At 35.9% G+C, this 13,179-nt stretch overlaps 1 protein-coding gene across 1 annotated transcript; it reads right to left on the bottom strand.

The window, feature by feature from the left end:
• Positions 1 to 262: 262 nt before the first annotated feature.
• Positions 263 to 7,992, bottom strand: LOC112511491 (uncharacterized membrane protein At4g09580-like). The gene is made up of 4 exons (XM_025117125.1): positions 7,415 to 7,992; positions 3,046 to 3,316; positions 2,783 to 2,953; positions 263 to 657 (listed from the first exon to the last, which is right to left on the bottom strand). The coding sequence occupies exons 1-4, from the start codon at positions 7,675 to 7,677 to the stop codon at positions 526 to 528; spliced, it is 837 nt and encodes a 278-aa protein (XP_024972893.1). The 5' UTR covers positions 7,678 to 7,992; the 3' UTR covers positions 263 to 525.
• Between the last annotated feature and the right edge of the window lie 5,187 nt (positions 7,993 to 13,179).

The raw sequence follows: 13,179 nt of genomic DNA, 5'->3' as shown, positions 1-13,179 counted from the left end.
TATTGATATTGGAAGACCCAACGGATTCTTCCAATGTATCATTTCTGGTAAGCGTTTGGTAAACAATCCCTTAGTCTTGTGGGACAAAAATCAAAAAGAAAATAAAAACCACATTGACAAAAAACCCTCAGTTACTAAGACGAAATTAATTATAAACAACAAACCACAGGACAAATATGTAGCTTACTCTTCGTTAAATTACAAAATTAAAAATAAAGTTAGAAAAATAACAATTGTTTGAAATAATAATACAAATAATAATAATAATAATAATAAATAATAAATAATAATAATTTACTCCTACTAACAAGTACAACTTGGTACATATACCCACCCTTGTATATATTTCAGAATCTATCAAGAATTCTCCAATCATTTTTGTTTTCTTTTTCCAGTTATTCAATCCAAATGAAAAACATTCAACTGTTATACTCTTTTATCCTTCCATTTTCCATTTTCCATTTTCATTTTCCATTTTCTATAACAACCATAAAAACTGTCTTCTAATACAGACCTAGAAAAAACTTACTCATATATCCGTTTTCTCTTCAAGATGGTTGGTAATATGGAGATGAATCCAATGAGGAATAGCACTGATAGCGTCTTAAAATCGTATAGATCTTTAACCGAATTCAGATCCCCAAGAGCAAGTCCAGCCTGCACATATTCAACTCGTAAGACAAACATACATTATAGCAGCTTAATATGCCAATATCATTCAACTATCTATATAGCCACAAACTTTTTCTAGTAAATCCTTGGGGGTAAGTCAACTGGGAAGGTCTTGGGTTAGCCGACTTGAAAAGGCTTGGTTAGCTGAACCGGTAAGATGCTGGGTTAGCCGAACTGGTAAAGTAGGTCTTGGGTTAGCCGAACAGGTAAGGTCTTGGGTTAGCTGCAAAGTTGTTATAAGGCTCAAGGCACACTTAGGCGTCCCAGGGCCTAGGCCTGAGGCGCGGGCCTCAGGAATGCGAAGATGAGAAGTTTTAAGGGCTCCAATGCAGCAACCAACAGTACTTCGATAGAGGCAGAAGGATTTAAAGCGTGAGCCGTGAAGAAGTTTTAAGATCTAGGTATTTATAGAGAAGGAGGCTTGAAGTTCTAAGGACTTGGTATTTAATATTAGGATTTGACTCATGTCATCTATTTAATAACATTTCTTTTAAGAAATCTAGGAGATGAGAAGATGAGAACTTATTTAATCTTTGGGTTTAACTAGGTATTTAGTAACTCTTTATGAGACACACCTAGGCCCACAAGGCACCTCAGCCATGGCGCAGTGCCTTAGTGAGCCTCATGAATGCGCTGAGCCTCAACTTGAAAAAAGCCCAAGACCTTGAGCCTTATGAGCCTCAGAGCCTAGGCACCCATCAGGCACGCTTTTAACAACTATGGTTAGCTGAACCGTGAAGTCTAGGGTTAGCTCCTCATTGATCACTAGTTCAAATACCCTCAGGGCCACCAAAGGTTTTGCTGGCTGATAACTTGAGGGCTCAATGGGATTAGCTGAGAAAGCTGGCCCAAACACCCACGCATATTCAAAAAGAACATGTTCTAGTAAAACATTCAAAGTGCATGAAACCTTACCAATCAAAAGCATTTGAATTGCATGTTTTATACTGATTATAGCATGTATACCAATCAAAAGCATTTGAATTGCATGTTTTATACTGACTATAGCATATAACAAGACAAACAATAATATTTATACATGCATTATGCTTTTTTAGCATCACCCTATTCAACTTTCATGATAGCTTCAGCCAGCAATCACCGACTCCTGAGCTATGCAACTATGCTTAAAAACATAAGCTATTTGTTTTCCACCAAATAAAAAATGAACCATCCTATCATTCACAACTGCATCCAATCCATTTACTATGTCTTATGTTGGTCCAAAAGATATTTAATCATATTTACTTTTAGGTGGCTCTAGACTTTGGGTAAATATGTAACCGACTAAATATACCATCAAACTTGTCATCTGATGACGTGACATGATAATATGGTATGATAAAAAAGATAAATTAATCAGAAAAATTAGAAAAAAAGACCCGCACCATTTCATCAAATGGAAAGTCTGCGAGTATTTAGTGGTGCCACTAAATTCTAAAACACCGGTGCTAACAAAATGCACCCTACTAAAAAATGCTAAAACCAAGCATACTGACTGAAACATGTTGGAGATTTACATTTGTGAGAAGTGGCATGCACATATTCAAAAAATAAAAATAAACCAATAAACGTAAAGGAAGGGGATCTTACATTTCCATAAGATGGAGGTGAAGTCCCCTATTTTAGTATTGGAAAATCAAAATCGCCATACATGGTCTCTAAAATTATACTACTATTTTCATGCAGCGTTTTTTATTCCTTTATCCACCACAAATCCACAAAAATATCAAGGACGCGTAAAATGTTTTAAAAATTAATAATTACCTGTATACTAAGGAACTATTTCTTTCCCCACCGATAACTAGAAAAACTTCACACCCATGAAAGTAAAGATGCAAGATCGTAGTCATTTATCCTCTAGCCTCATACAATTGATATGATATAGTGACCAATGAAATTATTTCAAATTCATAATCTACATTTAAGGTAAAGTGAACAAATTATTCTTGAGGGAAATAATGTGAAGAGAAAAACATGAACAAAATGCCAAATAAAGCAATAAAGATCAATGCTGATGCAACATGAAACTCCCACATAAGGCTTACAGAAACATAAACAACGGAATAGTTAAAGCTTATGAAACCAGTTTGAAACAAAAATCACTTACTCTCACAGTAACGTACGAGGCTGGAACAAGACCAACAACTGTAGCCAAAAAGAATACAGGATATGGTACATCCACAATTGGTGATGCCAAATTGATAAAAAGGTTTGGCAAAGTTGGTGTTATCCTCAAAAAGAGCATGTAATTGAGCAACTTGTCCCTACGCTTTGCTATCTGGGATTAAATAAAACTTAAAAGGGTTAGTAGATGTGATAAATAGATTAAGCATAGTCAAGTGGAAGTTTGAAGCAAAAACTTATATATACCTCTGCCTGAAACAATTTTAACTTTGCTGGCCATAGCCAGTAAACTATGGGCCTGCCAATTAGCTTTGACAGGAAATAGCAGGATGATGCACCAGCAGTGGCATTAAAGACAACCAAGAAGATGCCTTTGATTATACCAAAAAGGGCTCCAGCAAGCAATGACATGAAAATGGTCCCAGGAATCATAAATGTCTGCATGAATATGTAAGTGGAGCAGTAACCCAGAATGAATTTTGTTGGGTAAATGCTTGCATATGTTGCAAGGTGCTCTCTGAAAAAAAAAACATACACACATTTAAATCAATCAGAAAAACATGATTGTGATCAAGCTACTCATAGCATATTGCTGAAGTGTTTAATATTTACTGCTTTACCATTTTAAGGATTCCTTATCACTATTTATGAGAGTTTATGCATTTCACGAATCAGGATTCGCACGGGCCTATGTATACTTTTGGCATACTTTAGGATCTAGACAGTAACTTGGAACTAGACAAGGCTAGACGTACATACAGCAGGTTAGCTAGACCATGTCTTATTTTTTCCTCCTGCAGATGGGAGGACAGTTACATGCATAACTGCTGTAAGGATATGCAGGCAAGAAGACCACTTAGGTAGTGCGATGCATCTAGGGAATTTAAACAAAGAGGCCCCTCCTATTTATGTATCTCCCTCCTACAGGTTTATCAACATTTGCTCAGTAACTAAATATAATAAACTCAGTGATGAGGCTCTTTATCGAAAACTAACCCGGACAATGAAATTGATTATAAAGTTGAGATTCGAACTTTCAATCCTATTTCATGCTTCATTTACCGTCCCTATTAATTCTTTTTATGGTTGCATGTGGTTTTGAGAGAGTGAGAAAGTCGTCTTAATTTTATTGTTATGGTTTTGTACATGAGTTATAATAATTTTCAAACGTGAATTTTAAGATATTCAAAATAAATATCATACTGATGTGGAGGGTTGCAGCATACACATGAATATTCATGATGAATATGTACATTAGTTCATGACATATCAGTTTATGTATTAACCAGTTAAAAACTAAGAAAAAAATATATACTGATATGTGTATCCAATTGGAGAGAATAAAATACTCTCTTTTTCTATATAATTTTTTTAATTAAAATATTTATTAATTTAAAGATAATCTAGACTTTAGTATTTAAAAGTAAAGGGTAATCTACTTTAGTTAAAAAAAGAAAATCCCTTAAAGCTTCCATACTTAAAATATATACCGATATGTGTACCCAAAACTTGATCCGATCATTTGGAAAGAGTAATATGAGTTTTCAAAATTCCTTAAAGCTTGCATTCTTATTGTCTAAAAAGGGGTAAAATAGGAAACAATATAAAGATTGAATGATTTTGAATGCATTATTGATTTATACTAGATGCTTCATTGTATCCTGAAAAAATAAGAGTTTTTAAGAATAAAAACTCAAATGCTTTAATTTATAAAATATAGTATAGATAGGACTAACCACTGGTATCAATCGTAAGGCTGGGATCAATTAAAACTTGCCGTACAATGCAAAGAACATTCTTAAGAGTACTTTCCCGAAGGTAAGATTATAGAGCACGTACCACAACTTATAGACAATATATCGGAAAACAACTCCACGAGGACATATCATTAAATTCACAAGTAGCAATCAGTGAATTGTTTTGTGATATTTTGAGTTTGACCAACAAGTTCAGGTAATATGTAAATGCTTGATACAGGAAGCCATATGAATAAAAATAACAATAAGCCACCACAGTGATGGTGTGGTTCCCACACCAAAAACTAACGAACTGCTGCTACAGGATGCAGTTCTCCCCAGTGTGGTGGGATGGATGTAGCTTTAACCATAACTCCACATTGATGACCAAGAATATGGTGGACACAAGATAAATTTACAACAAAAAAGATAAGACACAAGAGTTCAAATATTTTATTATTAGAAGTTGGGCTAAAATGGAAATTAAGACAGATTTCTTTCCCTGCATATCAGAAAGGTGGTGAGCTGAAACACACTCCAGCTTAGTGAAAATGTTAGGAATTCCATGAGTTACTAGCTTTGTTATTGTGTTCCTAGTTTCCTGCTTTTCATCTTAAACATATTACTTTTGTTAGTAACATAACGACCACAAAGATAACTTGTTGCTTTTGTAGGTTTATTTTAGATTTTAATCTATGAAACATTCCTTCAATATATGAATAATGTGGGTAGGACACCACGAATCACAATTTTAACACATGAAGCCTTTTATACCTGATTGTTAATTCTAGTACAATGCTCTATATCCTTGTAAGTTGCAACAAAGAAAACATGGGTTATATCTTATGAATTTTGATTGGATATTGTTATAGTCATGCTTCTTCATCCACTAATAACCCTTTGGTATGAACTTATCAATGTTAACTTCTTAGACCTTGGTGCTAAAACTGATATATCAGACCATAAAAATTTGACATCATTCCACTCAAATCAGAAGAATGTTTCAAGCATGATTGTTAGAGGCGCCTAGGCTCCGAGGGTTATGAGGCTCAAGGTCTTGGGCTTTTTTCAAGGCGAGGCTCGTCATATTCACGAGGTCACTAAGGCACTGCACCTTGGCTGAGGCACCTTGTGGGCCTAGGTGCGCCTCATAAAGAGTTATTAAATACCTAGTTAAACCCTAAGATTAAATAAGTTGTCTCATCTTCTCAGCTCCTAGACTTCTTCAAAAAGTGTTAATAAATAGATGACATACGTCAAACCCTAATATTAAATACCCAGTCCTTAGAACTTCAAGCCTCCTTCTCTATAAATAGCTAGACCTCAAAACTTCTCCTTCCCGGCTCACGCTTTAAACCCTTGTGCCTCTATTGAAGTACTGTTGGTTGTTGCATTAGAAGCTTGTATTTACTGCATATTTGAGTTGTGTATAGCTCTGTGTATATATATTGATAAGATGCGCCTTGCATTCCAGAGGCCTGCGCCTCAAACCTAGGCCTCACGACCCCTTTGCGCCTTGAGCCTTTAACAACTTTAAGCATGACAAAATTTCCACTATGCTGGTGTTTGGCCTTTGACTGATCCATTCCAAAATATTTAAAGCAAATGCATGTAAGTAGTAATACAGAGTTGAGGTAAGTTGGGATCGGTAATCTTCCACTCTTTTCTAAATTTACCAGCAACCTAATTTTTTTAATCAACAGAGTATTATTGGAAACGCCTTAAACTACAAGGCATTGCCTCCTGAAAGTTCCATTGATGATCCATTGATTGCTAGAGAGAAGCCCAGTCTTGAAAGGTGATCAAGGAATATACATGGGAGAAGAGGGTCAACTAGTTAACCCACCAAACGATCAAAATAAAAAACAATTGATCATATCAATGAGGTTGCTCTTATGATTGACAAAGAAAGGGACAATTTTGAGATATGGAATATTCGAAGGCTGTCCTCTGTACACTGAGATATCTCACAGGGTCTCCACACAATGGGATCTTGTCTTCTGATAAGGGGTAGTGTTGTAGATTTCACTAAAGAGGGACATGGCAACATTTCCAGGTTTTCTTATGCTGACTGGGTGGGTTGTACTTGTACCATCACACAGACGTAACCATTGGTCATTACATCTTTCAGTGTATCATCAACTTGCAAATATGTTGACCAATCCATTAGATTTCATCTGCAGCAAGTTGAAGATGATGGACATCTACAATTCAACTTAAGAGTAGTGTCACTGATATGTAGTGATCCTCGGGTTATCCCCATTATGTCTATTAAGTAGAGTTGCGTCATTTGTTTCTAGATTATTTTGTCCAGGCCCAAAGATGCACCATGTGTCCATGCACTCTATCTACCTCATAATATGTATGAACAGTGATGAATGCCCAATCCTATTCTTCAAGTTTCTCTTCATATTCGAACTCAAAACACTAGGCTGATTTCTTATTATAATTTTGTATCTATATGTATCCTTCTGCCTATGCATAATTGAATCCATCTTTTTGTAAATATTACTAATATATCACTTTGGCTATGACCAACATTATCTTGTAGTTTATGTTCTCATTTGTTAACCTTAAATGATATGCTATAAGTTAAGGCATGGCACCACATAAGAAGTACATCAAATTCGTTTCAGCAGTTTAGAGGACATGATAAACCTTGACTAGATTGAAAAAAGATCTAAAGGTGAGAGGTGTTGATAGCTCAACTACCAAAAGAACCCATATTACTTACCACTCACATAATTCCCAACTTACAAAAAGAAAAGAACCATAAGAAATCCTAGTACAGGCATAATTCCATATTACTACAATTCAGATCAGCAATAATTAAAATTGTAATAAAGCACAAAGATAAGAATTTGGATTCTGTTGCGTACTTGAGGATTCGCAGATCCGATATGGATCGGGGCAGCTTAAGTTTACCATAGTCAGCAGCTGGCATTGTCAGATAAATGCAGAACAACCCGATGGCAAAAACCAAGAAAACACCCAAAGCCGCCGCGAATTCCCATCTAGTCAGAGGAAATCTCCTTTCTAATTTAGAACCTACAGGCTTCTTAGTAGTAGGGGAATCTTCACCCATCTCTACATCCCTCATCAACCTTTCGGACTCCAGCACCAGAATCCTCGGCGCCGCCATCAACAACAACAAAAAAACAGCAGGTTCGAAGAGAATAAAGCAAAACCCTCAATCTTCATTGTAAGATGATGAGGGCGAATTGGTTGATGCCATCAAAGAATGTATTGTACATTACATTGATTTGATTTGAATAACCCTAGATTTGGTGATTGACCGTGTGCACGACACTTGAAATCGAATCACCTAAATTGAAGGATCAGAAGAGGTAGTCAACTACCTGAACCCTAGGAAGGAAGGGAGGGAGGGAGTATTGTCGAAATTGAATCGGGATTGTGAGATGTGAGATTTAGTCGCCAATGGTAGACCATAAAAGCAAATAACCCAATGCTTTTCTATTTTGATTCATCGAGTTCATGAGATTTTTTTAATATATAAAGTATTTAACAATCTTATTTTAAATGATAAGTTTATAACATATCCTTCGATACTTAAAAATATAATTGAATAATATCGGAAAGAACTAGGTTAAATGGAACAAGATTGGACAAAACAAGTATCTGCCTCATATTTGGTACCACTAGAACCGAACATGATAAAACTAAACAAGTTATCCTCAAAAGTTATCTGATGATTTTATATATTATATAATAGTTATAATTAACACAGATAAAGTAAATAAATTATTTTATAAACATGTTTGCATAATTTTCACATACATATATAGTAGTACCAAATTTAAATGAAAATTTTGATATGATTGATGGTAGTTTGAAAAAACTCAATTTATATTACTCGATTTGGAAGATCCTTATAAATTGACGAAAACATGGTAAAAATTGTGCTTAAACCTTAAATCGTTTTTTTAGTCTTCATCATTTACTCCCCTTTATTTTAGTAGGCGCCAGTCTTCTTCATCTGGCCGCATTGCATCAATATGGATCAAATAATCCATTGGGTGTACATTCAGAGATGGATAAAATTGCTTCTTACCCTTATTTTTATGTAAAGGATCTAGTAGGTTGGGTAGCTTTTGCTATCTTTTCTTCCATTTTTCTTTTTTATGCTCCTAATGTTTTGGGGCATCCCGACAATTATATACCTGCTAATCCGATGCCCACCCCGCCTCATATTGTACCGGAATGGTATTTCCTACCGATCCATGCCATTCTTCGTAGTATACCTGACAAAGCGGGAGGTGTAGCCGCAATAGCACCAGTTTTTATATGTCTGTTGGCTTTACCTTTTTTTAAAAGTATGTATGTCCGTAGTTCAAGTTTTCGCCCGATTCACCAAGGAATATTTTGGTTGCTTTTGGCGGATCGCTTACTACTAGGTTGGATCGGATGTCAACCTGTGGAGGCACCATTTGTGACTATTGGACAAATTTGCAACAATGATTGTGGAGGCAGAGGCATTGGTGATTGGTGTACAATGGTGGCTGTGGAGGAAATGAAGATGGCGGGTAGTAGTGGTGGTGGCAGTTGATAGTGGTGAAAGAGGTAGTTGTGGTCGATGTGGTGGAAGTAGTGGTGGTGTTGGGCAGTGGTGTTGGTGCTTATGGTGGAAGTGGAGGTCGTGTTGGTTATAGTGGAGGTGGTGGTAACCGACGATGCTAGTGGTGGTGGAGATAAACGGTGGTGGCCAATGGTCGATAGTGGTTGTGGATAACGTGAAGATGGTAGATAAAGTAGTGATGGCAATCAACAGTGCTAGAGGAGGTAGTTGTGACCGATGTGGTGGAGGTAGTAATGGTGTTGGTTATGGTGGAGGTGGAGATGATGGTGGAGGTGTAGGTGGTGATGGTGATTGTGGAGGAGGTAAAGGTGGTGGTGCTGGCAGTCGATAATGGTGGAGGAAGTAGTTATGGCTGATGTAGTGGTTGTGGTGGGTAGTGGTAGTTGGTGGTGGTGGGCAGTGTTAGTGGTACCCGATGGTGGAGGTGATGTGGCCCATGGTGGTACTAATGGTGGCGATGAACAGTGGTGGTCGGCGGCTGACAGTGATAATGATGGTGATGAACGATATGGTCGGTGGTCGACGGTGGTTATAGAGGTGGTGGAGGAGGTTGTTATAGTCGAGAAAAAAGTGGATGTGGTCAAGAGTGGTGGTGGTGGTGGTGATTGACGGTGGTGGTCAGTGGTCGACGTGGTTGTGGAGGTGATAATGGACAATAGTGGTCAATGGTCGGTGGTTGATGGTGGTTCTAGAGGTAGTGGATGAAGTTGTTGTAGTGGAAGAGGAGGTGGCTACTGGTGGTGGCGGTGGCCCTGACTAGCGGTGATGGTCACTAAAGCAAATCGCATATTAATATAATATATCAAACGAGGGTTAATTAGTAATATTTTAGTTTCTCTCTCATTTGTGTCCCATCTTGTTCCACCTATTTTGGTGGAACAAGAAAAATATTTTTTTTGTCCCACGTTGTCCCAGTTATTGTCCTTGTCCTGTGTCATACCAAACGTGGGACAACGCGTTCTTATCCTGTTCCGTGTCACGCCAAATGTGGGACAGTGAGTTTTGTCTCATTTTGTCCTGTCCTGTTTGTCCCATGTACCAAACGTAGCCTAAATATTTTTTTAGTAAATGAACTATCAAATTTTTAGAAATCAATTACCCATATCCTTTTAACCTAGAAAGCTATATGAAATCAGCTAGAAAAAAATTAAAGTAAAAAAACCTAAATAGATTTTATCGTCTCCAAACCTTATGTTATTCAATCCCCTCACACCCAACATATTGCTCCCCTTCGTCACCCTCACAACGTCATCGTTGTCTGCTCTCCATCACTGCCCGTTACCATTGGTCCCTCGCGTCGATCTTCCTCTTTTTATCTATTTCTTTTTGTTTTCAATTCTCCTTTTTTTGTCTGTCTATGTAGACTTCATATATTGTTAGAAAAGTTGGAGAATTCAAAGACAAAAAATATCAAAAAGAGAAAGATCGATGAAGGGTGCAATGACAATGGACAACAATGGGGCGACGATGGGGGAGTGATGCCATTGGATGCCAGGGGTCTAAATGGCTTAGGTTTTGAAAACAGTAAAACTGATTTAGTTTTTTTAGCTCCAAAACATTGTAGCCGGTTAAATGCAACTTTTTGGGGTAAAAATGATATAAATTGGTATTTCTAAAAGTTCAAGTGTTTATTTATTTAAAAATGTTCAAAGATAATCATTCAAAATGGAAACTTTCAATGGTTTATTTTATTCAAAAAATGTTGAAAGACTTAATCATTCTTAGGGTTGTTCGGTAGTTGTTGAATGGTTTGATGCAAAATTGTTAAGTGGTCAAATGCTTAAGTAGCTCTATATGATATAAGCAAAATGAAATATGGGTCTATGGTAATAGTTCTGAGGACAGTCTGGATGATAACAAATTACCATTTTAACCATGTGTATTGTTATTTGACATTTCTCAATTTGCCCTCCACCAATCTAAACATGTTGTCTCCCTACAAACCCACAAAATTAATCAAAAAACAAACCCTAAAAGTTCAACACAACATGAACTTCGCATCACAACTAAAATTCAATTGAAACCCTTTAAATCTTAATATAGCCAAAAGCTTAATGAATCTAAGCATTCAACCAAAGGGATATAAAGCACAAAATTCACATATTATAATTCTCTTAGACGCCAAATTGGAGTTTCACTGGTAACATTTTGGAATAATAATTTTGTGCACATACAAAAGGTAATGTATCAAAGTCTATCGAGGAAATTAATGGTTTCAGAATTGGAAGTAATTAATGGGTAGATATACAATGTTAGAACTTTTTGTCGAAATGGACTATGAGTAATTGTTAAATGAATGTATTACAAGACACTTAGTAAACGAGCTCATGTCCAGTAAAGACAAATAATAACATTTTTGGCATTCCTGAACTCCGAGATAAGTACCATCATGCCTAACTCACAACAAAGAAAAGAGCCTTATCAAATATAAGAAAGCTGGTACTGGTATACTATTCAAACATGATATATGAGACTATTAGGGTTCTGAACTTCTGATTCATTCAAGTCTGGGGGCTTCTTGAGTGAGGGACGAGGCAACTGGGTGAGGGACGAGGGTCAAAGAAGAAATAATCGGACAACCGTGGAAGGAGTTACATGAAACTGTGGGAAGAAAGTGTAGGAGGAGGGAGACCGAATATGAGAGGAGAAAGTGTGAAAGGGTATACAAAATGGTTAAGAGGATTTTGGGACCAATAAGAGACTTTAATTTTTTCCCTAAACAAGGCTCACATCTGTGCGATTCAGAGGTTGCCTCTTAATGGCACCATTAAGAGCCCTTAGTTCATACCTATTTTGATTGGTAAAATAGTAATCTCTTTAAGATTTGATAACGTTATGATAAATTACTGATTACATTATAAATGATTAAATACATGAAATAACAACATACTTTTATACATTTTTCTTATTATAACAGTTTTACTTTCATTTTTTATTACAACAATGTACTTTTAAATTATTTTCTAAAGTAAATTATAGCCCTCGTGATTTGCTCAGAATATGGATATGGTCTATCTTTCAAAATAAGTACACTTAACGTTCTTGTGGTTTACATTTTGTTGCTTTTTGAGTCCTTGTCTTTAACAATGTTAAATTTAATCCATTAACTCAGGGGTAATTTAGTCATTTTACCTTCTTTTTGTCTTCTTCTAATTAAAAAACAATAATATATTATATATAGGGTTGGGTTTCACATGAGACTAGTATGTTTGTGTAAAACTCGTGAGACCACAAAATAACACTGAAACTTCACAGCAAAACATTGTAAAGATAAAAAAACTTCTTACTTTCACAGCAAATACACTGTGAAGGTTTATGTTCACAGTTTTTGTTGTGAATGTTTAGTGTTCTTTAGGTGATCTCACGGATCTCATGAAAAATGTTAGTTTCTGTCTACTAAAATATCTAATAATATAGAGGATTAAGCAAGAACAACGGACACATAGATTGAGAAAGTCATCATGTCATTGATATTATGAGAAGATTACGAATAATGATATGAGATCAGAGAATTACAAGTTCTATACAATTTATTACAAGAGTTACTTAAAACAAGCTTTAACTAACTCATATTTATACTGGAACACAAATGATAAAGATACAAGTAGATACATGACAGCCTAATAGATATTTGACACGTGTTCTAGTATGGTAGAGTTCGATCTTTACTTTCGGGAAATCTTCTAAGTGTCTAACTCTGGATATGCAAATCAAGAGTTAGTCTTTATCTCGAGAAAGCTTCGTACAAGTTTGAACACATTACATTAGATTTACCCTCGAACTCTAGATGCCTTGGAAGTTTAACTCTAAAGACTTTGATATTTCCATATTCAATGAGTAGAACAATAATGAACAATGTAGCAATCATGATCTTGAGAAATCGGCTTTATTGAATGAGAGTTGCAATACAAAATGTTGAACTTGAAAGTATGGCCAACAGAATGATTAAGCAACGCTTAACCTAAACTACAAATAATTGAATACTATTTATACCATTAAGGTATTTACATAATAAGCACCTCTTTTTTAATACAAGAAAAATATAAT

Source organism: Cynara cardunculus, assembly GCF_001531365.2.
Source record: "Cynara cardunculus var. scolymus isolate 2C chromosome LG 4, CcrdV1, whole genome shotgun sequence".
In the NCBI taxonomy this organism is placed as follows: Eukaryota; Viridiplantae; Streptophyta; class Magnoliopsida; order Asterales; family Asteraceae; genus Cynara; species Cynara cardunculus.
The sequence above is the reverse complement of the archived record's forward strand: the minus strand, read 5'-3'. Positions and strand labels throughout refer to the sequence as shown.